Source organism: Oncorhynchus keta, chromosome 23 (genome assembly GCF_023373465.1).
Source record: "Oncorhynchus keta strain PuntledgeMale-10-30-2019 chromosome 23, Oket_V2, whole genome shotgun sequence".
NCBI lineage: Eukaryota > Metazoa > Chordata > Actinopteri > Salmoniformes > Salmonidae > Oncorhynchus > Oncorhynchus keta.
In genome coordinates, this window is record NC_068443.1 from 21,259,423 (window position 1) to 21,286,497 (window position 27,075).

Here is a 27,075-nt window from a genome sequence, read left to right on the forward strand (position 1 = left end):
TTCCTCTCCGGCAACTGAGTTAGGAAGGACGCCTGTATCTTTGTAGTTTCTGGGTTTATTGATAAACCATCCAAAGCGTAATTAGTAACTTCACCATGCTCAAAGGGATATTCAATGTCTTTATCTACCAGTATGTGCCCTTCTTTGCAAGGCATTGGAAAACCTCCCTGGCCTTTGTCATTGAATCTGTGCTTGAAATTACCTGCTCGACTGAGGGACCTTACAGAAAATTGCATGTGTGGGTTACAGAGATGAGGTAGTCATTAAAAAAATCATGTTAAACACCATTATTATACACCGAGTGAGTCCATGCAACTTATTATGTGACTTGTTAGACACATTTCTTCTCCTGAAGTTATTTAAGCTTGCCTAACAAAGGGGTTGAACAAAGGTGTTCAGTACTTCTTGACTCAAGACATTTCAGCTTTACATTTTTTATTTATTAGTAAACATTTCTGAAAACATAATTCCACTTTGACATTATGGGGTATTCTGTGTAGATCAGTGACGCAACATCTACATTTCATGCATTTTAAATTCAAAATGTGGAAAAAGTCTAAACACACTTTCTGAAGGCACTGTGTGTGCTACCGTTCAAAAGTTTGGGGTCACTTACAAATGTCCTTATTTTTTCTACATTAACATAACATAACATTTATCAGAAATACAGTGTAGACATTGTTCATGTTGTAAATAACTATTGTAGCTGGAAACAGCTGATTTAAAAAAAAAATGAATATCTACATAGGTGTACAGACACCCATTATCAGCAACCTGTGTTCCAATGGCGCGTTGTGTTAGCTAATCCAAGTTTATCATTTTAAAAGGCTAATTGATCATTAGAAAAAGCCCTTTGCTTTTATGTTAGCACAGCTGAAAACTGTTGTGCTGGTTATAGTAGCAATAAAACTGGCCATCTTTAGACTAGTTGAGTATCTGGAGCATCAGCATTTGTGGGTTCGATTACAGGCTCAAAATGGCCAGAAACAAAGAACTTTCTTCTAAAACTCGTCAGTCTATTCTTGTTCTGAGAAATGAAGGCTATTCCATGAGAGTAATTACCAAGAAACTGAGGATCTTGTACAACGCTGTGTACTACTCCCTTCACAGAACAGCGCAAACTGGCTCTAACCAGAATAGAAAAAGGAGTGGGAAGCCACCAATTGTGCAAATTCTCCCACTTAAAAAGATGAGAGAGGCCTGTAATTTTCATCATAGGTACACTTCAACTATGACAGACAAAATGAGAAAAAAAATCCAGAAAATCGCATTGTAGGATTTTTAATGAATGTATTTGCAAATGATGGTGGAAAATAAGTATTTGGTCAATAACAAAAGTTTATCTCAATACTTTGTTATATACCCTTTGTTGGCAATGACAGAGGTCAAACGTTTTCTGTAAGTCTTCACAAGGTTCACACACTGTTGCTGGTATTTTGGCGCATTCCCCCGTCATGGCTTTAGAAGCTTCTAATTGACATCATTTGAGTCAATTGGAGGTGTACCTGTGGATACATTTCAAGGCCTACCTTCAAACTCAGTGCCTCTTTGTTTGACACCATGGGAAAATCAAAAGAAATTAGCCACGAAAAATAATTGTAGATCTCCACAAGTCTGATTCATCCTTGGGAGCAATTTCCAAATGCCTGAAGGTACCATGTCCATCTGTACAAACAATAGTAAGCAAGTATTAACACCATGGGACCACGCACCTGTCATAGTGCTCAGGAAGGATACACGTTCTGTCTCCTAGAGATGAATGTACTTTGGTGCAAAAAGTGCAAGTCAATCCCAGAACAACTGCAAAGGACCTTGTGAAGATGCTGGAGGAAACGGGTACAGAAGTATCTATATCCACAGTAAAACTAGTCCTATATCGACATAACCTGAAAGGCTGCTCAGCAAGGAAGAAGCCACTGCTCCAAAACCGTCGTAACAAAGCCTGACTACGGTTTGTAACTGCACATGGGGACAAAGATCGTACTTTTTGGAGAAATGTCTCTGGTCTGATGAATCAAAAATATAAATGTTTTCCATAATGACCGTTGTTATGTTTGGAGGAAAAGGGGGAGGCTTGCAAGCCGACACCATCCCAACCGTGAAGCACGGGGGTGGCAGCATCATGTTGTGGGGGTTCTTTGCTGCAGGAGGGACTGGTGCACTTCACAAAATAGATGGCATCATGAGGCGGGAAATTATGTGGATATATTAAAGGAACTTTTCAAGACCTCAGTCAGGAAGTTAAAGCTTGGTCGCAAATGAGTCTTCCAAATGGACAATGATCCCAAGCATACTTCCAATGTTGTGGCAAAATGGCTTAAGGACAACAAAGTCAAGGTATTAGAGTGGCCATTACAAAGCCCTGACCTCAATCCTATAGAACATTTGTGGGCAGAACTGAAAAATCGTGTGCGAGCAAGGAGGCCTACAAACCTGGCTCAGTTACACCAGCTCTGTCAGGAGGAATGGGCCAAAATTCACCCAACTTATTGTGGGAAGCTTGTGGAAGGCTACCCGAAACGTTTGAACCAAGTTAAACAATTTAAAGGAAATGTTACCAAATACTAATTGAGTGTATCTAAACTTCTGACCCACTGGGAATGTGATGAAATAAATAAAAGCTGAAATAGGTCATTCTCCCTACTATTATTCTGACATTTCACATTCTTAAAATAAAGTGGTGATCCTAACTGACCTAAGACGGGGAATGTTTACTAGGATTAAATGTCAGGAATTGTGAAATACTGAGTTTTGAATGTACTTGGCTACGGTGTATGTAAACTTGTGTGTGTAATTTGTGTAATGTTTAAAAATCTTTATGTAGTATTTTTATACATATATTTTTTAAATACTTTTTTTTGTGTTACTATGTAAAAAACAACATGTTATGTATTTGATACCTGTCTAATTCCTCAAAGTTTTAAACATTCCTCAGAGTTTTAAACACAACATAGGTTCTCAACACACAGACACCACACCAGTGATCAATATTTTGATGGTTCGAACTCCTAAGAAGAAGACTCACTAGTTAAGAGATTGTGCTCCGACGTGCCAATAAAATGCATCCCTTAGTGTCGCCCATTACAACATTTGTATTGACACTTAGAAGGTATTGTCTGAGATGCCTCAAAGACATCGACTTGGGTCTCGGTCCAGTGAATTCAAAAGACTAATCAGGGGAGACTATAATTGCCAGGAGCATTTCAAAGTAAAGAAGGGAGAACATTAATTTGCTTTTGAGGTAGCATTGATCTGAGAAGCATTAAATTAGAGCGTTAAATTCATGGCTTCAATGAGAGGAGCAGTGCCGCTGGAGAGCGATCGGGTTAAGCCACATGAAGAGATCCGACGGCACCGACAGAAGGAAGGCCATGCCACTGCATACAGGTGTAGGATCTTCATTTGAGACAGTTTGATACAGTTGCAAAGTAATCATGCAGCAACAGGAAATGTTTATTATTATGTGGATTATAATTCATTTACATTTTTGTAGGGGTTCGGAAGCCTTTTTAGACCTCAAGTACACTAGTCTTACGTTTCCCGAATTGCAGCAAAGTTCTCCTGCAACAGGGTAATCAAATGAAGATCCTACATCTGTACATGAACTTGGAAAAGGCTAGTAAGTGGCTTAAATCTTATTCTGCCTTACAAAGCTTGCTAATATCATATCTACATTCGGCTCATTCAATATGGCTGCTTATAAAACTCAGTTATGCATATTGATTTGGATGTTTTTTAAACATTGGAAGTGTGGCATGATGAAGCACTTGCTGGGCTCATTAATACATTGTATTGTGACAGACACACAGTGAGGCTTTGGAGATTGAGCTTTCTACTCTTAGAAGTGCAGAAACAAAGGGAATATTTACCCAGATCTCATGGGTTGGTCCATGCCACTTGGTGGATCAGGAGGAATTAACACAGCAAGGAGGTTCATGCTGACCAGGGTCGAGGTGTGTGTGTGTGTGTGTGTCCTGGATCAATGTGCCAAGCGTATGGTTGGAACAACTCCATTTGTTCCTCTTGTTGACATGGCACAAGTCTTCATTAGTCTGACTTCATGATTAGTGGATAGTAATATTTTGACTTGTTCAAGTGGATATTTGAAGAACTGTAAGAGAGGCTGTTGATAGCTGAAGTGACCATGAAATAATACAGTATGTGTTTTGCTTGTGCTGCTCGCCACCTCCTTTTTTCTATCAAAGTGGGTCCATGGGCTGGTGTCCCTGCCGGAGGTATGAGGTGTCATTCATTTTGAACTCGTGTAAATCCGAACACTTAGCTCCAGAACCTGTCTGGTTGGCAGTGGCAGGCCTTTTCTCCTGATCTTTAAGAACAAGTGTCAAGAACGCACACAGCAATGCAACTCCGATGCTCGACGTGGTATTTGCCATAGTCCATTAAATACAGGCAATAAGCACACCTTAGGAAGAAAACAACCTACACCTTTCACTTATTCACTTCATCCACTGTGTGATGGCAGTAATTTCTGTCCATTTCTGCCAGGAAGATCCATCATTTATTCCAAATTGTACTAAAGGCAAAGTTTGGAAAAACCTGTCTTCCCAGAGCAGTATAAAAAGGCTACCGTATGTGACCAGGTGGTTCACTTAGACCCATTACCGAAGCTACTAGCTACACAGGACCGATGTTCACATAAGCGCCTCACATAGGCTCGAGCAGAGCAGGGTGAGACTGCATAAAAACAAACTAATGTAATATTTATGTCTTCTGGGTGTTGTTGTTTCTCTATCATTAGCTACTGGCGAAGATATCTTCAAAAAAGCAACACCAATACTGTGGCTCACAAGTACTGCTGTTTACTTCCTTTAAGTTGAAGATATTCAGACACACTCACACCATTCCTTATTCATGGCGTTGCAGTGTAGGATGGTGGTGCGTTGGCATGACGTCCAACAGTTTGGTACAGGCTGTTTTGTCTTCTTATTGCAGTCCACGTAGGTGGCCAGATTCACACTTAGACAAATACTGTGTGAATTAAGATAATGTCATAACACCCTCAAGTTTGAAGTTAGGAGGATTCTGAGTTTTGGAAGTGCACTGAGACTTAGCTTAATTATTTGGCTATATTGTTACGCTGATATAGTGGCACTCAGTATTTTACATTTACTTTCAGTCCGTCGACTATTTAATCAACCCTTTCATTTCAACAATCATTGATTTCAAAACAAACCTTAAATTGTGGTAAAGACTGAAATAAGTTGTTTCTGCAGAAGTCAGACGATGTCTGATTCTTCCAGACCACAGACACACTGATGGTGATAGCCCATTATTATGCTGTTTCCCTGTCAAACTTTCTTAGATAACCTTCACGTCGTTTTCCCAATGCTTCAGAGATAATGGCAAACATGTCTAGACTCCAGAGCCATGGGAAATCTGGCTTTTATGAGGGGGGGCACTAGGCCTTTAACGGAAATAGCTATCTTAGACAAACAGCATAGCTATGCCTCTGATCATCTTATCATGGTTTATTTAATTATTATTTCATTTGTGGAAAGATGTTAAAATGTGGAACTTTATCTTCATTTATCATCTTGAATTTTAGTGAAGAGTATTACTTATGCTTAATTAACCCTTTCCTCCATCCTCAAAGGTCCCTTCTATTTGCGATGGATTCTGTCGAGTTCATTCTATTTAGTTGTATCTAGTTTGGACACGTTTTTCAGTGGACAGTATTTCCTTTGCTTTCCCAGTGTCCTGCACTTGATTACATTCTATCGAGTTACTTCTATTCAGTTTTCAGAACTTCCTAAAAAACATGTATACTGCTGCTCAGCCCCTGAGCACCTCGTGTTATTTATCACAGATTAAACATATGCCACCCAGAGTGTCCTAGGCTTCTGCCTCCCACCAAGAGAGACTTTAAAGGCCCAGTGCAGTCAAAAACGTGATTTCCTGTGTTTTTATATTTTTCACACTGTAGCCCTATACGCACGGGACTGGTATTAGTCATAGAGAATGATCGAGGCCTCTAGTTGCCAAAAGGCCATATTAGCAAGGGGGCTCCATTGAGGGCATCCACCATTTTAATGTAGTCAACTGGGTGGTGCTTCCAAATTCATTGGTTGATCCCTCCTGGTGACCCTGTTTGGGGTCATGTCCAAGCATGTCACCAGGAGGGATAAGCCAATCGTGAAGAACAAATTGTACTACTTCAAAATGGAGATTTCCTCAGTGGCGCTGCGCTATAATGGCACAGAAACACCGATTAGTCCTCTATCTATCTCTATGGTATTACTAGATAACTTTGTTATGTAATTATTACCCCAGAATGTCTGTTATTTCACAGGACGATTCGGATGGGATCAATTTTTTACAAACGGACAGTTTTTAAAATAAATTGACAGTTATTACAGAAGCCTGGAGGTTTTTATTCTCGGCCTGGAGATATTTCAACACGTCTAGGTGTTAACAGGATACACTGATAACTCCAGCTTGGCGCCCAAGTTTCTAAACCATACCAAACCATCTTTGGTATACTGTCGCCATAATATTTGAATTGAAGAAATATGATGATATTTTTGCGATCCGCAGTAGAAGACGTCCTTAATCACCCCAGCCTGCAGATGTGAACTAAACAGTGCACTCGTACTTGACATGTGTTTTTAGGCTATGGATGAGAAAGGGAACTTGTCATTTCCCCAAATGAAGCTCAGTTGTAAATGCTGCTTAACGATCTATTAACCACAAGGGTTTTGCATTAAATAGGCGCAATATATTTTACTGACGCATTTGCTGATGTTCAATTCATTGGCACAAAACTTAGAAAAGAAAGCATTCACTGTGAAAGTTAAAACATGTATTCCCTTCATACACTATGTATACAAACCTTCAAATTAGTGGATCGATGACACCGCCATGCAGTCTCCATAGACAAACACTGTCAGTAGAATGGCTTTACTGAAGAGCTCAGTGACTTTCAACGTGTCACTGTCATAGGATGCCACCTTTCCAACAAGTCAGTTTGTCAAATTTCTGCCCAGTTAGAGCTGCCCCGTAAATGCTGTTATTGTGAACTGGAAATGTATCGGAGCAACAACGGCTCAGCCGCAAAGTGGAAGGCCAAACAAGCTCAGACCACCGAGTCGGGAAGCGCGTAGATCGTAAAAATCATCTGTCCTTGGTTGCAACACTCACTATCGAGTTCCAAACTGCTTCTGGAAACAACGTCAGCACAAGAACTGTTGTGGCAACAGTTTGGAGAAGGCCCTTTCCTGTTTCAGCATAACAATGCCCCCGTGCACAAAGCAAGCTCCATACAGAAATGGTTTGTCGAGATCGTGTGGAAAAAAATACAGATCTGGTGATTTGTGCTTGTGCACATAGAGTTATGTAATTATCTTCCCCAGTCAAATGAATCCCATATGAATTGGGCTTATGAGGTTGGAATTATACTGTGAAATTGTGAAAATTATGATAATGCCCTTTTAGTATAAGAGCTGTTTGGGAGGGAGTTTTGGCCTGCCTGTTGACATCAGCAGGCGGTAAATTAGTTCATATAAGAAGGAGTTCCAAACCAGTTCTCTGTCAATAACAGCTAGTGTTCAATTTTCCCCTCCCCACTCAGACCACTCCCAGACACTCCTAGCTAAATTCTTGCTTGAGATATTGCTATTTGCTAAGAATATATTTTTGTTTGTTTTTAAATTAAAACGGTCAAAAATAATTACTTAATTTTTACCCAGAAATGATTTGATATTGAGATAAAAAGAGTTGAATTGAACCTTTAGGCTTTTGAGTGAAATGACAGCTAATTGAGATGGCCCCTCTTTGGGCTGAGTGCTAGCAGAGGACACACGGCTTTCAACCGCCATTGGTGAAATGGCTCATCATAATCAAAAGAAAATTGTAGTGTGTGGCCGGGCAGTGGATGGAGACATCAAGAGAAATGTAACAGGAAAATGGGCCTCTTTGACAAGTGCTTTAGATTCTATTTCTTTAGTTGTTGTTTTTTCTCTCCATTTTTCCCCCTTCATCTGTCTATCGCTGTAGAAAGGAGGTAGTCAGGGGCTCACACTCAGGCACTTCCAAATTACAACTAAACCAGAATTCCAGTGCACATCAATAGCTATAATAGTCTCTAGAGCGTACATTAGACTGGTGCACAGAATAGTGACACTGCGGTATGAGTGTTTTTCTCAGTATGCTGGTGTTTTTCAGTTTCCGTAAGCATTTAGTTTCTCACAGCTACTTGGGATAGGGACAGAATAAGGGACAGAAAGAGTGGTAGAGAGAGAGAGGGACACCGACAGAATGACCGGAAGTTACACTGAACAGAATTATAAGCGCAACATATAAAGTGTTGGTCCCATGTGTCATGAGCGGAAATACAAAATCCCCAAAATGTTCCATACACACAAAAAAACGTATTCCTCTCAAATTTTGTGCACAAATTAGTTAGTGAGCATTTCTCCTTTGCTAAAATAATCCCTCCACCTGACAGGTGTAACGTATCAAGAAGCTGATTAAACAGAATGATCATTACACAGGTGCAGCTTGTGCTGGGGACAATAAAAGGCCACTTAAAATGTGCAGTTTTGTAACACAACACAATGCCACAGTTTTGAGGGAGCATTCCATTGACATGCTGATTGCAGGAATGTCCACTAGAGCTGTTGCCAAAGAATGTAATGTTCATTCCTCTACCATAAGCTGCCTTCAACGTAGTTTTAGAGAATTTGACAGTACGTCCAACCAGCCTCACAACCAAAGACCACGTAGAACCATGCCAGCCCAGTATCTCTGTCTGTAATATAGCCCTTTTTGGGGGGAAAACTAATTCTGATTGGTTTAGCCTGGCTCCCCAGTGGGTGGGCCTGATGCCAAGTAGATAGGCCTTTGTCTTCTGAGGCCCTTAGCTGCACCTCTGCCTAGTCTGGTGAAATCCATAGATTAGGGCCTAATGAGTTTATTTTAAGTGACTGATTTCCTCATATGAACTGTAACTCAGTAAAAGTGATGAAATTGTTGCATGCTGCCTTTATATTTTTGTTCAGATTATAAGCTCCTCTCAACATCTGTTCTCACAACAATAAACGGGACATATGTCAGTGTCATTTGCATAGTTACTTAGAGCTCAGAAATGTGTGAACGAGCAATTGCGTGCGTGGCTGACAGACAGACGGACGCACAATGAAGGAATGAGTACGGCCCAATTAAACACTGCTTCTGCCATGGGAGAAAAGGTCATTGAGTGAAATGTCATAACACAACAACACTGCAACACGGCTGACTGATCCTGCCTGACATTTCTAAATAGAAATGTGTCGCTGCCTGGGACCCTTTTTTTACCCTCCTCTTTTTCTGAGAACCGCGTCATGCTAGATTTAATGTATTGTTGGTTATGCACTTTCAGCTCTTTTTTCCCCCTTAGCACAGACAGACACAGACAGGACATTGTTATGAACTTCAATATTCCACTGAAACAGAAACACAAAACAAAGACGACGAGTCTCTCCGGAGCCCAGACGCTAAATGTGGGCATTGTCACCATTCAGGTGGGGAGGAAATGGAGATATGAGTCTGATGATGGAGCATCAGACAGCATGATATTGCCTGTTCCCTGGGCCTCTGAAGACGGCACTGCAGGACTCTCAGAGTAGCAGACCTCCTTGTGGGAAGCCACCTCTTATCAGCGCTAGCAATCCTGTGGCTGTGATATATAATCAGTCGGGCAAGAGGCAGCCAGTGTAGTCATCATGCTCATACGCAGGCTGTATGCATATACTGTTTTCTCTTTATTCTTTTATATCTATTTTCTTATTTTCTTTCATTCATTCTACTGTACATTCACAGTGCTGTGACCACACAAATGGGTAGACACTGTAGAAAAGGCCTAGAGACCACACCTTCTTGGTGACCACAACACACACACACACACAGATGTTCTTTATAGCTGTGCATTGAATACAGCAGCTGAGCATTATAGCTGATGTATAGTTTTTGCCCAGAGCATTCCAGTTTGAGTTTTCTTACGCCGGCTTTATCAAGGGGAGAGATGAAAGGGAGGAGAAAATAGTCAAATGCAGACAGGCTTTGTCTTCCTTGTTGACATGAATCAGCCTTAGGTACTGACTCTCCCTCAAGAAGGACATCGCTGCCAAGCAGAGCCAGGCCAGGCAGAGCCAGGCCAAGCGGAGCCAGGCCAAGCAGAGCCAGGCCAAGCAGAGCCAGGCCAAGCAGAGCCAGGCCAGGCAGAGCCAGGCCGAGCAGAGCCAGGCCGAGCAGAGCCAGGCCGAGCAGAGCCAGGCCAGGCAGAGCCAGGCCGAGCAGAGCCAGGCCAAGCAGAGCCAGGCCGAGCAGAGCCAGGCCGAGCAGAGCCAGGCCGAGCAGAGCCAGGCCGAGCAGAGCCAGGCCAGGCAGAGCCAGGCCAGGCAGAGTCAGGCCAGGCAGAGCCAGGCCAGGCAGAGCCAGGCCGAGCAGAGCCAGGCCGAGCAGAGCCAGGCCGAGCAGAGCCAGGCCGAGCAGAGCCAGGCCAAGCAAAGCCAGGCCAAGCAGATGCTGCTACACTACCTGTCCTCCTGTTATTTTCAAGATTGGGTTTCAAATAGCTGAGATAGTGTAGTGTTTACAGGTTCCCTCCTCCTAACAGAACAGAGAGAGTAGGAGTAGTGTGGAGTAATACCCGAGTGCTGCTGTAGACTCCAGTAGACGTGACTCAGTAGAGCATAGAGCAGCCATCCCTCCAAGCGGTGTGGAACTAAAATACTGAAAGTACCTTGAACTTTCCCTGCTGACTGTTATATCTGATGTATGTCTGAAAGGTATAGAGGGAGTTCAATGTAAGGCTGGGTTTTATTAAAGCTATAACCTCCACTTCTCTCTCTGCTCTCTTCTCCTAGTGCCAACTATAGAAGACGTCTCCCTCTCCTCGGCCCTGCCTGAGACCACCACTATCATCACCACCACCATGGTCATAGTCAAGGTCCCTGTTAACACCACAGTTCCAGCAGACCCCAGGGATGGGAGAGAGAGAGAGGTGGGTAAACCAGCGGAGGACCCCCATGGTACAGCTGACCCCACCACCCCAGAGATCCCTCCCACCCCCAGGCGCTTCTGTGAGGGAGGGATGATGAGGGGTATCTCCTGGCCCCAGACACACACTGGAGCCACAGTGGAAAGACCCTGCCCCAAAGGAACCAGAGGTACTATCAGGAACCGGGAGGGAGGGAGGGTGTGTGTGTGTTCCTCTATATCACATATGTCAGAGTCAAGGCCCGCGGGCCACATCCGGCCCGCGAGAAGGTTTTTACGGCCCCTGGGATGATCTTGATTTATTATTAGAACCGGCCCGCAGACCGCAGCAAGCCGGCAGCCCGCAGATCTTTTACACGCACCAATACTACATTTCCCACAATGCAACGGTGACGCACCGAGCAGTAGGCTGCTTCATTTCAATATTTATTGGCACAGCAGTTGTCAGCATCACAGTAAAATTAACTTTCAGATACCCATCAAAAATGGCAAAACGGAAGGTGGACACTGAGAACCGGGGTTTCAAACAAGGTGGGAGTCGGAGTATTTGTTCACGGAGGTAGCTGGAAAACCTGTGTGTCTTCTGTGTGGAGAAAGTGTGGCGGTACTGAAAGAGTATAATCTGAGACGACATTATGAAACGAAACACGCGGACAAAAACAAGAATATGGACATGGAACAAAGGCTACAAAAGGCAGAGGAATTAAAACGAGGCCTCAAATCTCGACAGGCTCTGTTCAAAAAGCCAAATCACAAGGCCAGGCTGCTGTCAAGGCCAGTTTTATTTTGGCAGAAGAGATCGCTAAATCAGCCCGGCCATTTACGGAGGGGGATTTCATCAAAAACTGCATGATTAAAGTTTGTGACGAAGTTTGCCCAGAAAAAAGGCAACTCTTTTTAAATGTGAGTCTGAGCAGAAACACCATTGCCGAGAGAGTAGACCAGTTGTCCATCAATCTAAAAGAGCAGCTTGTGAAAAAGGGAAAAGATTTCATTGCATATTCCTTGGCTGTGGATGAGAGCACCGACATTTCTGACATTGCCCAGTTGTCAATTTTCATCCGCGGAGTGGACTCCAGCCTAAGCGTGACAGAGGAGTTTTTGGCTTTACGTCCTATGCATGGCACAACTACGGGGCATGATTTGTATGAAGAGGTGTCAAGATGTGTAAATGAGATGGAGCTGCCTTGGGAAAAACTCGTGGGTTTGACAACCGACGGAGCACCTGCGATGTGTGGACACAGGAGCGGACTGGTGGCGAAGATACGGGAAAAGATGCAAGAGGAAAACGCGACAGGTGAGCTGACAGCTTATCATTGTATCATACACCAGGAAGCGTTGTGCGGTAAAGCCTTGAAAATGGAGCATGTAATGAGCATCATCACGCGCACAGTTAACTTTATCAGAGCCAAAGGTTTGAATCACCGCCAGTTCAAGGCATTTCTGACGGAGTTAGAAACAGAGCATGGTGATTTGCCTTATCACACAGAGGTGCGATGGCTAAGCCAGGGAAAGGTGCTTCAAAGATGTTTCGAGCTTCGTGAGGAGATTTGTCTGTTCTTGGACAGCAAAGGGAAAGACAAACACAACTCCGAGACGAAATGTTTCTGTGTGAAATGGCTTTTCTGTGTGACATTACGAGTCATCTGAATGCAATGAACTTGCAGCTGCAGGGTCGGGATCGTGTCATCTCTGATATGTACAGTACAGTGAAGGCATTTAAAACCAAACTGACTCTGTGGGAGACGCAGATGCGGAAAGAAAATTTGAGCCACTTTCCCAGCTGCCAGACCATGAAAGAGAAGCTCTCTACCAGTGCGTTCCCGAGCGCACAGTTGGCTGATAAAATAGGTATGCTTGCCGCTGACTTTCGACGCCGATTTGCTGACTTTGAAGCACAAAAAGCAGGTTGGAACTGCTCGGTAACCCATTTGCTGTTGACGTGGAAAGCTCACCACCAAACCTCCAAATGGAGTTGATTGACCTCCAATGCAATGATGCACTGAGGGCAAAATATGCGGCAGTGGGTGCTGCGGAGTTCGCCCGTTTCCTCCCCCCACAATGCCCCAGCTGCGCATCCAGGCTGCTCAAACGTTGTCTATGTTTGGCAGCACATACCTGTGTGAACAACTGTTTTCTTTGATGAACTTGAACAAAACATCACACAGAAGTCGACTTACTGCTGAACACCTCCACTCAATTCTGAGGATTTCCTCAGCTCAGAGCCTTACCCCGAACATTGATGAACTTGTGGAAAAGATGGGACACCACCAAGTATCACCCTCAACCTCAAACAAGTGAACATTACTGTGCAATCACATATTTAGAGTTTTTACTCAGTTCAAGTTTAAAAGTTAAAGTTTAATATTTGTTTTCACTGCATGTTACTTCTCCTTAAACAAAGTGTTGTTTTTGATTAATAGATTTTTGCACTTTATTTTATTGTATTTCAATCCAATTATATTTTAAAAATATTTCAGTTGAGTGGATGATAGAAAATTGCTATTATTGTTTTTTTCTTTGAAGTAAATTTAGCCCACTTTTGCTAAAATAGAAAATATAGGCTACTGATGGTGCCTTGAATACCGGTTTCTTTCATTTAATGTTCATGTTATGGGGATTTTTATATAAAGGAAATTTGTCTTTTGTGTCTGTTGAAAATTAAAGATTACTGACAGAGCCATAAGAAAATATTGCTTTATTTATCTGATCATATTGGAATATATTTGTTAGGTTTTCAGTAGGTTCAATTAGGTTCACTAGACTATATGCATCATTTAAAAATGTTTCAATGAACATTCGAACAGTCCGGCCCTCGGCTTGTAGCTAAATTTTTTATTTGGCCCTCCGTCCATTTGACTTTGACACCCCTGCTCTATATGAACATGTTAGTGTGTTTACACATTGTCTTTCATATAGCCTTCCATATGTTAGACAAGGTGCCAAGATGTAATGTTCATTACCTACAATATGCTAATACCTCCAAATAGTAAATAGTTCCATGAATGAACTGTCAAAACAGACAATATAGGAAGATAAAAAAAACAGTAGGTGGCATGAGGGGGATGAGTTACTGTTATTTCAATCATATTTAAATGTAAATGTATATGGAATGTATGGAATGCAGACATGTCGGATATGAAGGTGTACCAATAGGTAGTAAGACTTGTTGACAAGAATGCAGTAATATATATGATACAGAGCATTTTATTCATTGACAACCCGTGATTCCTACAGTATACAGCTGAAAGATATGAGGATCTCTCACTGTGTAGTGTCCACTCAGTTAGATATCACAAAGCTGTCAATCTTCCTAGATGTTTCACATCATACCTTTTCATTTTTTATTTACCATGGCTGCCCTCAGTCAATTGTTTGTTGTGCTCTAGAGAAGCCAGGATAGTAAGAGGAGCAGGAGCAGGACAAACAGATGTCCTGGCTCGGTTTCATTTATTTCTATTCAACCTTTATTTAAACAGGCTATTCTCATTGTCATACAATCTCATTTGCAATGGATATAACCGTGTATTCAAGATGGCAGTGTTCAGCAACATCACAAGATGTTACACAAATAAATGCACACATAGTGTTTGATACACAATAGAAACAGACAATAGAGGGTTGTGTAACTGTTGTTTGTTGTGTGTTTCTCCAGGCATCGCCTCTTACCTCTGCACGGTAGCAGGGGGGACCTGGAACCCAAAGGGACCCGACCTCAGCAACTGTACCTCCCACTGGGTCGCTCAAGTGGCACAAAAGGTTGGTCAGCAGTGTCCTCCCAAAGCTCCTGGGTGGCAGGGAGGGAAGGAACAAAACACCACCTTTTCTGAAAGGGAAAAGTATATCTGTATTTGTATTAGCATCTTGTTGGTTGCAACACTAAAGACGTGGTTTGCCCATAAATTCTGTACTCCCCTGCAAAAATACACATTCAATGCACTTTTCTCTGTAAAAGAAAATCTCTGCCACTTTGAATTGCTCTCGGGAGCCTATAGCTTGCAGCGTTAATATTGATTTGAGTTTTAATCAGTATATGATACATTACTTGTATACTGGTCTGACACTGTGATGCCGATCCTCCAGAGACGTTGCACCAATGACCCTGAGCCTTTTCCTGCTGTGCTGTTTTTCTTCCTTTCTCCACCGTAAATCAGCAGTATCCATTGTTATCACATAGTTAACGTACCACATTCCAGGTACAGATGTAGGATCTTCATTTGACCTGTATTGTCGCAGCTAAATAATCCTGCAGAAACCGGATTTGAACCTTTAGTCCAAAGTGTTGCATGATTGGTGGTTAGGCTATTATCTGGTCAAAATGAGGCTGCATGGAAAGTGGAATACTGTTAAAATAACTGTGTGTTAATGTGGGTTTTCAGTGAATTTGTGCATTTCCTCCGGCGCAGGAAAAGTTGCAGCAACAAAAGAGTGACCAAATCCAGATCTTACATCTGTATTTAGTAAGAAACAAGTAATTAAAAGCTTTAACAGTCCATTAATATTTAAGTTTTTTTCCCTCCAACTCTAGATCCGTAGTGGGGAGAACGCGGCTAACCTAGCCAATGAGCTGGCCCACCACACACAGGGCCCGGTGTTTGCCGGTGACGTCAGCTCATCAGTGCGTCTCATGGAGCAGCTGGTTGACATCCTGGATGCTCAGCTCCAGGAGCTACGGCCTAGCGAAAAGGACTCGGCCGGGCGGAGCTTCAACAAGGTAATATAAAATAATACAGTGTCTTCAGAAAGTATTCAGACCCCTTGACTTTTCCCACATTTTGTTACGTCACAGCCTCATTCTAAAATGGATTCCATTGTTTTTTCCCCCATCAATCTACACACAATAGTCCATAAACAGTTTTTGAAATGTTATTTATACAATATATATGTGTGTGTATATATATATATATATATATATATATATATATATATATATATATATAAGTATTCAGACCCTTTACTCAGTACTTTGTTGAAGCACCTTTGCCAGCAATTCCAGCATTGAGTCTTCTTGGATATGATGCTACAAAGCTTGGCACATCTGTATTTGGGGAGTTTCTCCCATTCTTCTATGCAGATCCCCTCAAGCTCTGTTAGGTTGGATGTGGAGTGTCACTGCACAGCTATTTTCTGGTCTCTACAGAGATGTTTGATCGGGTTCAAGTCCGGGCTCTGACATTCTTGTCCCGAAGCCATTCCGGCATTGTCTTGACTGTGTGCTTAGGGTCATTGTCCTGTTGGAAGGTGAACCTTCGCCCCAATCTGAGGTCCTGAGCACTCTGGAGAAGGTTTTCATCAAGGATCTCTCTGTACTTTGCTCTGTTCATCATTCCCTTGATCCTGACTAGTCTCCCTGTAAGATACACTGAAAATATCCCCACAGCATGATGCTGCCACCACCATGCTTCACTGTAGGGATGGTGCCAGGTTTCCTCCAGACGTGACGCTTGTCAATCAGGCCAATCTTGGTTTCATCAGACCAGACAATCTTGTTGTCTAGTCTGAGTGTCCTTTTACTGAGGAGTGGCTTCCGTCTGGCCACTGTACCATAAATACCTGATTGGTAGAGTGCTACAGAGATGATTGTCCTTCTGGAAGTTTATCCCATCTCCACAGAGGAACTCTGGAGCTATGTCATAGTGACCTTCAAGTTCTTGGTCACCTCCCTGTCCCAAGGCCCTTCCCCCCCCGATTAACAAAAACAAATGATTTCACCTTTATTTAACCAGGTAGGCCAGTTGAGAACAAGTTCTCATTTGCAACTGCGACCTGGCCAAGATAAAGCAAAGCAGTTCAACACATACAACAACACAGAGTTACACATGGAATAAACAAACATACAATCAATAATACAGTAGAAAAATGTATATACAGCAGGTGCAAATGAGGTAGGACAAGGGGAGGTAAGGCAATAAATAGACCATGGTGGCGAAGTAATTACAATATAGCAATTAAACACTGGAATGGTAGATGTGCAGAAGATGAATGTGCAAGTAGAGATACTGGGGTACAAAGGAGCAAGATAAATAAATACAGTACGGGGATGAGGTAATTTACAGGTGCAGTGATCTGTGAGCTGCTCTGACAGCTGTGCTTAAAGCCAGTGAGGGAGATATGAGTCTCCAGCCTCAGTGTTTTTTGCAGTTCGTTCCAGTCATTGGCAGCAGTGAACTGGAAGGAAAGGCGGCCAAAGGAAGAATTGGCTTTGTGGGTGACCAGTGAGATATACCTCCTGGAGCGCAAGCTACGGGTGGGTGCTGCCATGGTGACCAGTGAGCTGAGATAAGGTGGGGCTTTACCTAGCAGAGACTTGTAGATGACCTGGAGCCAGTGGGTTTGGTGACGAGTATGAAGCGAGGGCCATCCAACGAGAGCGTACAGGTCTCAGTGGTGTGTAGTATATGGGGTTTGGTGACAAAACGGATGGCACTGTGATAGACTGCATCCAATTTGTTGAGTAGGGTGTTGGAGGCTATTTTGTAAATGACATCGCCGAAGTCGAGGATCGGTAGGATGGTCAGTATTACCAGGGTATGTTTGGCAGCATGAGTGAAGGAGGCTTTGTTGCGACGTAGGAAGCCGATTCTAGATTTAATTTTGCATTGGAGATGCTGAATGCGAGTCTGGAAGGAGAGTTTACAGTCTAACCAGACACCTAGGTATTTGTAGTTGTCCACATATTCTAAGTCAGAAGTGATGTTGGGCGGGCGGGCAGAGATCGGTTGAATAGCATGCATTTAGTTTTAGTAGCATTTAAGAGCAGTTGGAGGCCACGGAAGGAGTGTTGTATGGCATTGAAGCTCGTCTGGAGGTTAGTTAACACAGTGTCCAAAGAAGGGCCAGTGGTATACAGAATGGTGTCGTCTGCGTAGAGGTGGATCAGAGAATCACCCGCAGCAAGAGCGACATCATTGATGTGTACAGAGAAAAGCCTGTGGCACCCCCATAGACTTCCAGAGGTCCGGACAGCAGGCCCTCCGATTTGACACACTGAATTCTATCAGAGAGGTAGTTGGTGAACCAGGCGAGGCAATCAGTCGAAAGACTTGGCCAGGTCAATGAATACGGCTGCACAGTAATGTCTCTTATCGATGACGGTTATGGTATCGTTTAGGACCTTGAGTGTGGTGAGGTACACCCTTGACCAGCTCTGAAACCAGATTGCATTGCGGAGAAGGTACAGTGAGATTCGAAATGGTCAGTAATCTGTTTGTTAACTTGGCTTTCGAAGGCTAGAAAGGCAGGGTAGGATGGATATAATAGGTCTGTAGCAGTTTGGATCTAGAGTGTCTCCCCCTTTGAAGAGGGGGATGACCGCGGCAGCTTTCCAATCTTTGGGAATCTCAGACGATACAAAAGAGAGGTTGAACAGGCTAGTAATAGGAGTTGCAACAATTTCGGCATTTTTGCTCAGATTGCTCAGTTTGGCCAGGTGGCCACATCTAGGAAGAGTCTTGGAGGTTCCAAACTTCTTCCATTTAAGAATGATGGAGGCCACTGTGTTCTTGGGGAGCTTCAATGCTGCAGAAATGTTTTGGTACCCTTCCCCAGATCTGTGCCTCGCCACAGTCCTGTCTCTGAGCTCTACGTACAGTTCCTTCGACCTCATTGCTTGGTTTTTGCTCTGATATGCACTGTCAACTGTGGGACCTTTCCAAATCATGTCCAATCAATTGAATTTAACACAGATGGACTCCAATCAAGTTGTAGAAACATCTCAAGGGTGATCAATGGAAACGGGATGCACCTGAGCTCAATCTCAAGTCTCATAGCAAAGCGTCTGAATACTTTTGACTTTGTCATTATAGGGTATTGTTTGTAGATTGATGAGATATTTATTTTATTTAATCCATTATAGAATAAGGCTGTAACATAACAAAATGTGGAAAAAGTGAAGGGGTCTGAATACTTTCTGAACGCACTGTATGTGACCTCAGGTAGGCTACGAGTGCCATATACTGTATGAACATGCGTGTATATATCTAGGTAGGTAGTATTCCCTGCTCTCCTCAAGGTAGTCTCACTGCAGAAAGTTCATTCCAATCAAGCCTAAATAACTTATTTGGAGTGATTTTTTTAGGTTTCTTTGTACCAAGCTAAATTATCTAACGTCATTGGCAGATCATTCTGTTATTTTAATCTTAACAAGGCTTTATACAAGTCATTTATATTTTTTAAATGTCATTTTCAAGATATTTTACCTTAAACTAAGTTACTTCTATAAATCCGTTTTAAGCTTAAAATAAACAAATTGATCTGGCAATGATGTTAGATAATTTCGCTTGGTATGAAGAAACATACAAATAAAATAAAAAGTGAATTATGAATCACTCATTTAACCCCAACCCCAACCCCCACCCACCCACCCACCCCTCCACAACCACAAGTCTTTCTCCAGGTGAGGGGGAGGAGGGAGTGAGGTAAGGCATCCCCAGCCCTTAGGGGGAGCTGTGGCTGAGGGTAAGGATGGAGTGAGGTAAGGCATCCCCAGCCCTTAGGGGGAGCTGTGGCTGAGGGTAAGGAGGGAGTGAGGTAAGGCATCCCCAGCCCTTAGGGGGAGCTGTGGCTGAGGGTAAGGAGGGAGCTTATTCTTCCAGCCCCTAGCCCCACCTTTTCCTAGAAATTACTGGGTTCTGAAATGCAGCTTTCTCACCTGGCAGCTCTAAGAGCTAATGGATAGCAGCCCCCCGCTAGCCAACACAAAGAATAACCCTCCTCTCTACCACCAGACAGGCAAGAACAGAGCTGCCTTCCCTCCTCCAGAGCACTTACCATGTCTCTCTGAGTGAAAGGTACAAGCAGGAATCTTAAGGCCTAACTTCTACAGTCATAGAAATGAATGACAGTTTTACAGTGCTATTCAGAACGCAAAGGTGAAAGCAAAGTGGATTTGGACCAAAAGGCACGTCCGTAGTGTTTTCTTTGTTCCCTTCGTAGCTCGTCATAGACTGAACCTTTCTGTCTGTGTTCTAACTGTACTGTCTTACAACAGCACAATGCTACACTCCTTCAGCCACGATTTAGCTGGCTGTGGGAATAATGAATCCGTCTCCTTTGACTGAGACCGAGACAGGCCAACTAAGGCTCTAAATAAATCCCAGAGCTGGCAGACTGTTATAACCTCAGTGCCATGGAATCCAAATGACCCCCCCTGGCTTTGCTTATTGTCTCAATGCTTTATAAAGCATTGTTAATGCAAAGCATAGGAATTGAATCTCAGCAATTCCCCCTCTACAACGCAATGCTGTGCAGCCTTGTCTCTGCCAGCCAGGACCTTGTAGTTATGTAAGATACATATTCAGATACAGCTTCCGAAACACATTGGCAATGTGCTACATAATATATTGTGAGCTTCTTATTTCATCTACCTAATGTAAGGTTTATATATTCTAATTTCCTTCCTGATTCAAGTTGGGTAAGTGGTGTATTTTAGGTGTTTTCTAAAGACACAGACCATCCTCTTTCTTTCCCCTAAGCTTTTTGCTTCCTAATAGTGTTTCTCTTGTTCTTGATCTTCTCTTTGTGTTAAAAAGCTTCAAAAGAGAGAGAGGACATGCAGGGCATATATGAAGGTACTGTATACCTCTGCTGGTTCCACATAGACTCCTTTACCTCTTAAAGTGTCCACAGTTTGCTCAGTAGCATTGGTGTTATGCCTGTGGCTGTCTGTCCGTCTGTGATTATCTGTTGGCTTGTCTGTATGCACAACGTGTCCACCTGTCTCTCTGCTTGTCTATCTGCCTGCCTGTCTATCTGCCCGTGTGTCTATTAGCCTGTCGGTTTGCCCATCCATCTCTCTACCTCTCGACTCACCTGTCTGTTTGTCTATCTGCCTTGTCTATCTGCCTGCCTGTCTGCCCATCAGTCAATATGTCTCTGCCCGTGTGTCTTATCTTTAATATCTCTCCTGTCTGTTTGTCTATCTGCCTGCCTGTCTATCTGCCCGTATCTCTCTCCACCCCCCCCCCCTCTCTCTCAATCCCTCTCTCCATCCCTCCATCTCCTGTCTGCTCCTTGTGCGTTGTATGAGTAATTGCCTTCTCACGGCCGTAATTGTACCTCCCTGTCACCCGTAAGTGTGATCAAAGTGGCAGTGTACCCAGTTTTTCACTTGCTTACACTTTACCATTCTCAGCGTCTCCATGTTCTTCCTCTCGCTGACATCTTTGTGTTTGTCTGGTGGATTCGTGTTCAGTCCAATTAATGTGTTTGTGTTCATATCGGATGTTGGGTCTTTTAATTCCTTTCTCTCTCCATGTCATTTTCCTTTGCTCCGAGTTTATAATCTGAGACAAGGTCCTGTTGAAAGAATGGGCTCTGGTGTAAACACGAAGTGGGCCTGTCTTACACAGCACAAACCAGCCTTCTCAGATCTCTTGTGTTTCTCTCATCAGTCTCTGTTTGACTGGTTGGAGCAATCTTCACCATGATGAGTTAGGGCTGTTTTTACTGAGGTTTCTTTTACTGTGAAAAATGGGGATATGTCTCTGTCAACTTGATTTAAGGCTGTCTTCTTTATGCATCACCATCCATCAATAGACAATGTTAGTGAAATCAGCAGCATCACCACCACCCAAGAATGTCCTGTTCACTGTGGGGCATCTTGGGTAACACCCTTGTGATTGTTGCGTTGTGCGACCTCCACCCAGGCGAGAATAAAAGACTACTCAATCAGAACAGTTTTTACTTTATTTTAACACTGTCACAAATTAGAGGCATGAATTTGTTTCATTTTTTGTTCCTCCTTCACACCTACAAAGGGGTTCTCACCAGGAGGGAGGACCGTTGAGTGTTTCTCTGTTTGTCTGGGGTGTAATGGTCCTAGACCTGTGATCACTACTGCTACTCTGACGCTACCCGCTCCTCCCTCTGACACCCCTCTCCTCTCCTCTCTGACTCTCTACCTCTCTCCTATCCTCTCTCTGACACCCCTCTCCTCTCTGACTCTCTACCTCTCTCCTATCCTCCCTATCCCCTCTCTGACCCCCTCTTCTCTCCTCTCTGACTCTCTTCTTCTCTCCTGTCCTGCCTACCCCCTCTCTGACTCTCCTCTCCTCTCTGACTCCTCCCTATCCCCTCTCTGACCCCCTCTCCTCTCTCCTCTCTGACCCCCCTCTTCTCTCCTCTCTGACTCTCTTCTTCTCTCCTGTCCTGCCTACCCCCTCTCTGACACCCCTCTCCTCTCTGACTCTACCTCTCCTATCCCCTCTCTGACACCCCTCTCCTCTCTGACTCTACCTCTCCTATCCCCTCTCTGACACCCCTCTCCTCTCTGACTCTCTACCTCTCTCCTATGCCCTCTCTGACACCCCTCTCCTCTCTGACTCTCTTCCTCTCTCCTATCCTCCCTATCCCCACTCTGACCCCCCTCTCCTCTCCTCTCTGACTCTCTTCCTCTCTCCTATCCTCCCTATCCCCTCTCTGACCCCCCCTCTCCTCTCCTCTCTGACTCTCTTCCTCTCTCCTATCCTCCCTATCCCCTCTCTGACCCCCCCTCTCCTCTCCTCTCTGACTCTCTTCCTCTCTCCTATCCTCCCTATCCCCTCTCTGACACCCCTCTCCTCTCTGACTCTACCTCTCCTATCCCCTCTCTGACACCCCTCTCCTCTCTGACTCTCTACCTCTCTCCTATGCCCTCTCTGACACCCCTCTCCTCTCTGACTCTCTTCCTCTCTCCTATCCTCCCTATCCCCTCTCTGACCCCCCTCTCCTCTCTGACTCTCTTCCTCTCTCCTATCCTCCCTATCCCCTCTCTGACCCCCCTCTCCTCTCTGACTCTCTTCCTCTCTCCTATCCTCCCTATCCCCACTCTGACCCCCCTCTCCTCTCCTCTCTGACTCTCTTCCTCTCTCCTATCCTCCCTATCCCCTCTCTGACCCCCCTCTCCTCTCCTCTCTGACTCTCTTCCTCTCTCCTATCCTCCCTATCCCCTCTCTGACCCCCCTCTCCTCTCTGACTCTCTTCCTCTCTCCTATCCTCCCTATCCCCTCTCTGACCCCCCTCTCATCTCCTCTCTGACTCTCTTCCTCTCTCCTATCCTCCCTATCCCCTCTCTGACCCCCCTCTCCTCTCTGACTCTCTACCTCGCTCCTATCCTCCCTATCCCCTCTCTGACCCCCCTCTCCTCTCCTCTCTGACTCTCTTCCTCTCTCCTATCCTCCCTGTCCCCTCTGACTCCCCCATCACACTCCAATAAAGGACACACCAATAGCGTTTGCCGGCCGAGAGTAATTATCACCTCTGAACAGTGCCTGCTGTAATTTGCGCAGTCAGACATCCAACAGTGGGTGTTCCCTAACGCACAGCGCGCCCGAATGAACGTCAGATCAACGTTAGATGTTGTGTGTGTGGTCCTTAACAGAGGCTCTATCTTTCCCATCTGAAGGGTCAGCACTCCCCCATAGAGAGAGACAGACAGACACTATAGGCATCTGATTCAGAGCTGGACTGTACGCTTATCATAGCTCTAGGTAATAATGGTAGCCATGCTGTGTGGTCTGTTTACATGTTGTGGTGATTGGTTAATCATCAGTCTGGTTTGATAGCGAGGGACTACAGGGTTTAATCAATGATGTATATAAACCATGGATTGCTGATGCAATGTATTGGTACTCCCCAGTAGGAGCAGTCCTCCATAGGAATGAATGGAATTCTACGATATTTCAATTAAATGTTTCAAGGACAAAATGTACATGTATTTTCTGTTCTTGTACTGGGGACAGCAACATTCGTAATGTCAAAAACTCCTACTTTAAATATTATTTTTTTTAGCTCACATAAAACAATTTAGAAGTATGCATTAAGTCTGTAATAAAATAAATGTGGCAAAAACGAATATAGATATTAGAAATGCATTTCTATAGCTTCCAATATATTTTTTTTACAATGGTGGGGGAGTGGTAAGATGGAGGCACAGGGCTTCAACACAGCACCCGCATCAGTCATCTAGTGTATGTATAAATTATTGTGTTTAATCCCGGCAACAGGGTAATTGTGCCTATGGTCAATTAGTGTGTGTGTGTGTGTGTGTGTGTGTGTGTGTGTGTGTGTGTGTGTGTGTGTGTGTGTGTGTGTGTGTGTGTGTGTGTGTGTGTGTGTGTGTGTGTGTGTGTGTGTGTGTGTGTGTGTGTGTGTGTGTGGATGATAATCACAGCTTTGCACTAATTGGTACAGAGAGTGACTTTTTTATTTCCTAATTACCACTATAGTGTAGCCTGGACCTCTGCTGTGGTTAATGGCACCTGTGGTTAAATTGTCTCTGGTTTATTGGGCCATGGGTTGATATGGATTTGTGGGGTAATTATGCCAATGGCTATGTTTATCTGTGGGGCTAGCCTAGCGTTTCTGTGTGGCTATGGATATGCTAAGCTACATAAGAGTCGTCAGTGGGGCTAGCGTTAGCGATGCTGTGTGGATATAGATATGCTTAACTACATGGGAGTCATCAGTGGGGCTAGCATTAGTACTGCTGTGTGGATATAGATATGCTAAGCTACATGGGAGTCATGAACTCTCCCGCACAGGGTCACAGGGACCTCCATTTTGATCAAAATATGATACTTTTTCTAGAAGGTTTGGAATGTTTTGCTTACTTATTGCTTATCAGCCAAGCAGGAAATGAAAAGATTGCCATTGAAAACAAGCAGAAATATCCCCATCTTTACTTCGACTGCTACCCAAGAAACAAATGCATTTAGTTTTTTGATACCATTTTCGCCTCAAGGAAGGAAAAACTGCACATTTCAAGGCCATTATCACCAGATCCTGTTATGGAATATATTCATTGTTAGGGAAGATAATTGTTCTTTGGGAAAAGTAAGATGTTTAAGAACAGGAACTAAGAGAGGAGTATTGAGAAGGAACTGCTCCATTCATTTGAAAAACATTTGGTTTGTGTTCCAACTTCCCCTCTGGCACAGTTTTGTTATTCAAAAGAAAGTAAATGGGTCTAAACCAGGGAAGTGGGGAGACAACATCCTGTAGTTTATATTCTGTGACCACCATGCCATCTTTAAGGGATGTTTTAATTTAAATGTATCTTCATATCATCCTATAATGCCAGTGACCTTATTTATTAAAGTGTTAAGTTGTTGATGTTGATTTGCTTGTCCTTGCTTGCTATCTGCATAACATGCCTTCCTTGCCCCCTTTCTGCGGCGGACAGTTGTAGAATTTATGAGGTATAAAAAAGCAACAAACTCTGACATTTGTTTCCACGGATACAGGCCATTGTGGATACGGTTGACAACCTCCTGAGGCCGGAAGCCCTGAAGTCCTGGGAAGACATGAATTCCACGGAGCAAACGCACGCCGCCACCATGTTACTGGATACCCTGGAGGAAGGAGCCTTCGTCCTTGCCGACAACCTGATTGAGCCCGCTGTAGTCAAAGTGCCTGCAGACAATATCAGTATGTTTATTTTCTTCTCTCTACCCTCCCTGCCCGTCACTCATAAAAAGGAAAAACGAGACAGACACGTCTGCCAGTTGCAATCCACAGTTTAATTATAATTTTAATTGAACTGTGACCCTGTCTTGGAAGAAAATTACTTTGTCCTCAGTAGTAAAATGTGCTTTTTTACAACAGTTGGTTATGTCCAAGGAAGTGGAAGTTAACATTCACAACCATTCTATAGAAAGATACTGATGTTAGTTTCCATGGGCTTCTCATTCTAGACACAGAAAAATAACCTGGACAGCTATTCCTCCAGGAGAAAGGCAAAGTGGTTTTTAAAAAGACCACATTTAGTTGAAGTCACAGTAGGAGGTTTGATGTCTCGCTCAGCGCCAGGCAAGCTAATATGTTCTCACAGGCAGTTTATTAGCAATGTGATCTCATTCATTTAAGTCAGCTTTGTGCAGTGAACTGTCATTTTCCCACACAAGCCTCTTTGTTCCTTGGTTATGAGTTCCCCGCTCGCCTTGCAAGATGAGCTGTCCAGTCTCCTTATGGAAAATCTAAGAAATCAATTGAATAATTTCATATTCTATATGGTAGCTATATCCTCTAACCATGCCTTAACTCTTTCTCAGTAAATGGTAAATAGAAGCAGATAAGGAAAAGCTTATACACTGCACCATGAATACTTGCATAGTTGATGTGCTTTTATAGCACACAAGGCCTCAACAATAGATTTCTCCATTTCTCCAACAGATTTATCCTTTGAGAGAGAGAGAGAGAGAGAGAGACAGGTGTGTGTATGTGAGAGAGGTAGGGAGAGAGAGGTAGAGAGAGAGAGACAGGTGTGTGTATGTGAGAGAGGTAGGGAGAGAGAGGTAGAGAGAGAGAGACAGGTGTGTGTATGTGAGAGAGGTAGGGAGAGAGAGGTAGAGAGAGAGAGAGAGAGAGAGACCAAAGAGGGAAGAAATGGTCAAACATTTTATCTGTAGCAGGTTGTATGGTGGTGTGATCTTTCTCTTTCTCCCTGAGGAGCTCTGTAGACTGGGGTTACCAGGAGCAGCTTAGTGCATTTTTTATATATATAGTAAATAGCACTGGATGGGATATTGATTGGATTCTGTAGCAGGAACACTGGACATTGCTGCTCTCTTGTTTCACTCTTCCCAACCTTTATATCAGAGCTCTATTAAACACTGTTTGTTGCTATTGAAACCAATGATGTATATAAACCTTTAATTGCTGACTCTATGTATTGGCTATTGAGATGCTTTAAAGCCACCGGTCGCCATAGGAATAAATGGAATTCGACAATATTTAAATTAAATGTTTCAAGGGCAAAATTACATTTATTTAAGTATTTTTTGTTATTGTAGTGGGGACAGTAACATTAGTAATGTCAAAAAATTATACTTTAAGATTTTTTTATGTATATACCGCACCAGTCAAAAGTTTGGAAACACCTACTCATTCAAGGGTTTATTTTTATTTTTTTACTATTTTCTACATTGTATAATAATAGTGAAGACATCAAAACTATGAAATAACACATATGGAATCATGTAGTAACCAAGAAATATATTTTATATTTGAGATTCTTCAAAGTAGCCACACTTTGCCTTGGTGACAGCTTTGCACACTCTTGGCATTCTCTCAACCAGCTTCACCTGGAATGCTTTTCCAACA

The 27,075-nt window shown here is 43.4% G+C and overlaps 1 protein-coding gene across 12 annotated transcripts in view; it reads left to right on the top strand.

The window, feature by feature from the left end:
- The window catches only part of LOC118401985 (adhesion G protein-coupled receptor L2-like), a 145,168-nt gene that overhangs the window by 70,166 nt on the left and 47,927 nt on the right, over positions 1-27,075 (top strand). For 10 of the 12 annotated variants that reach the window (XR_004829406.2, XR_004829407.2, XM_035799751.2 and 7 more), the window contains exons 6-10: positions 10,863-11,165; positions 14,651-14,754; positions 15,524-15,709; positions 20,526-20,564; positions 25,218-25,401. Coding sequence is in view for 10 of the 12 variants with exons in the window: in XM_035799751.2 (XP_035655644.1) it covers positions 10,863-11,165; positions 14,651-14,754; positions 15,524-15,709; positions 20,526-20,564; positions 25,218-25,401 (816 nt within the window). In the remaining 2 variants the exon portion in view is untranslated. The remainder of the gene's footprint in view (positions 1-10,862; positions 11,166-14,650; positions 14,755-15,523; positions 15,710-20,525; positions 20,565-25,217; positions 25,402-27,075) is intronic. The other 2 variants (XM_035799747.2, XM_035799750.2) reach the window with 1 other exon arrangement.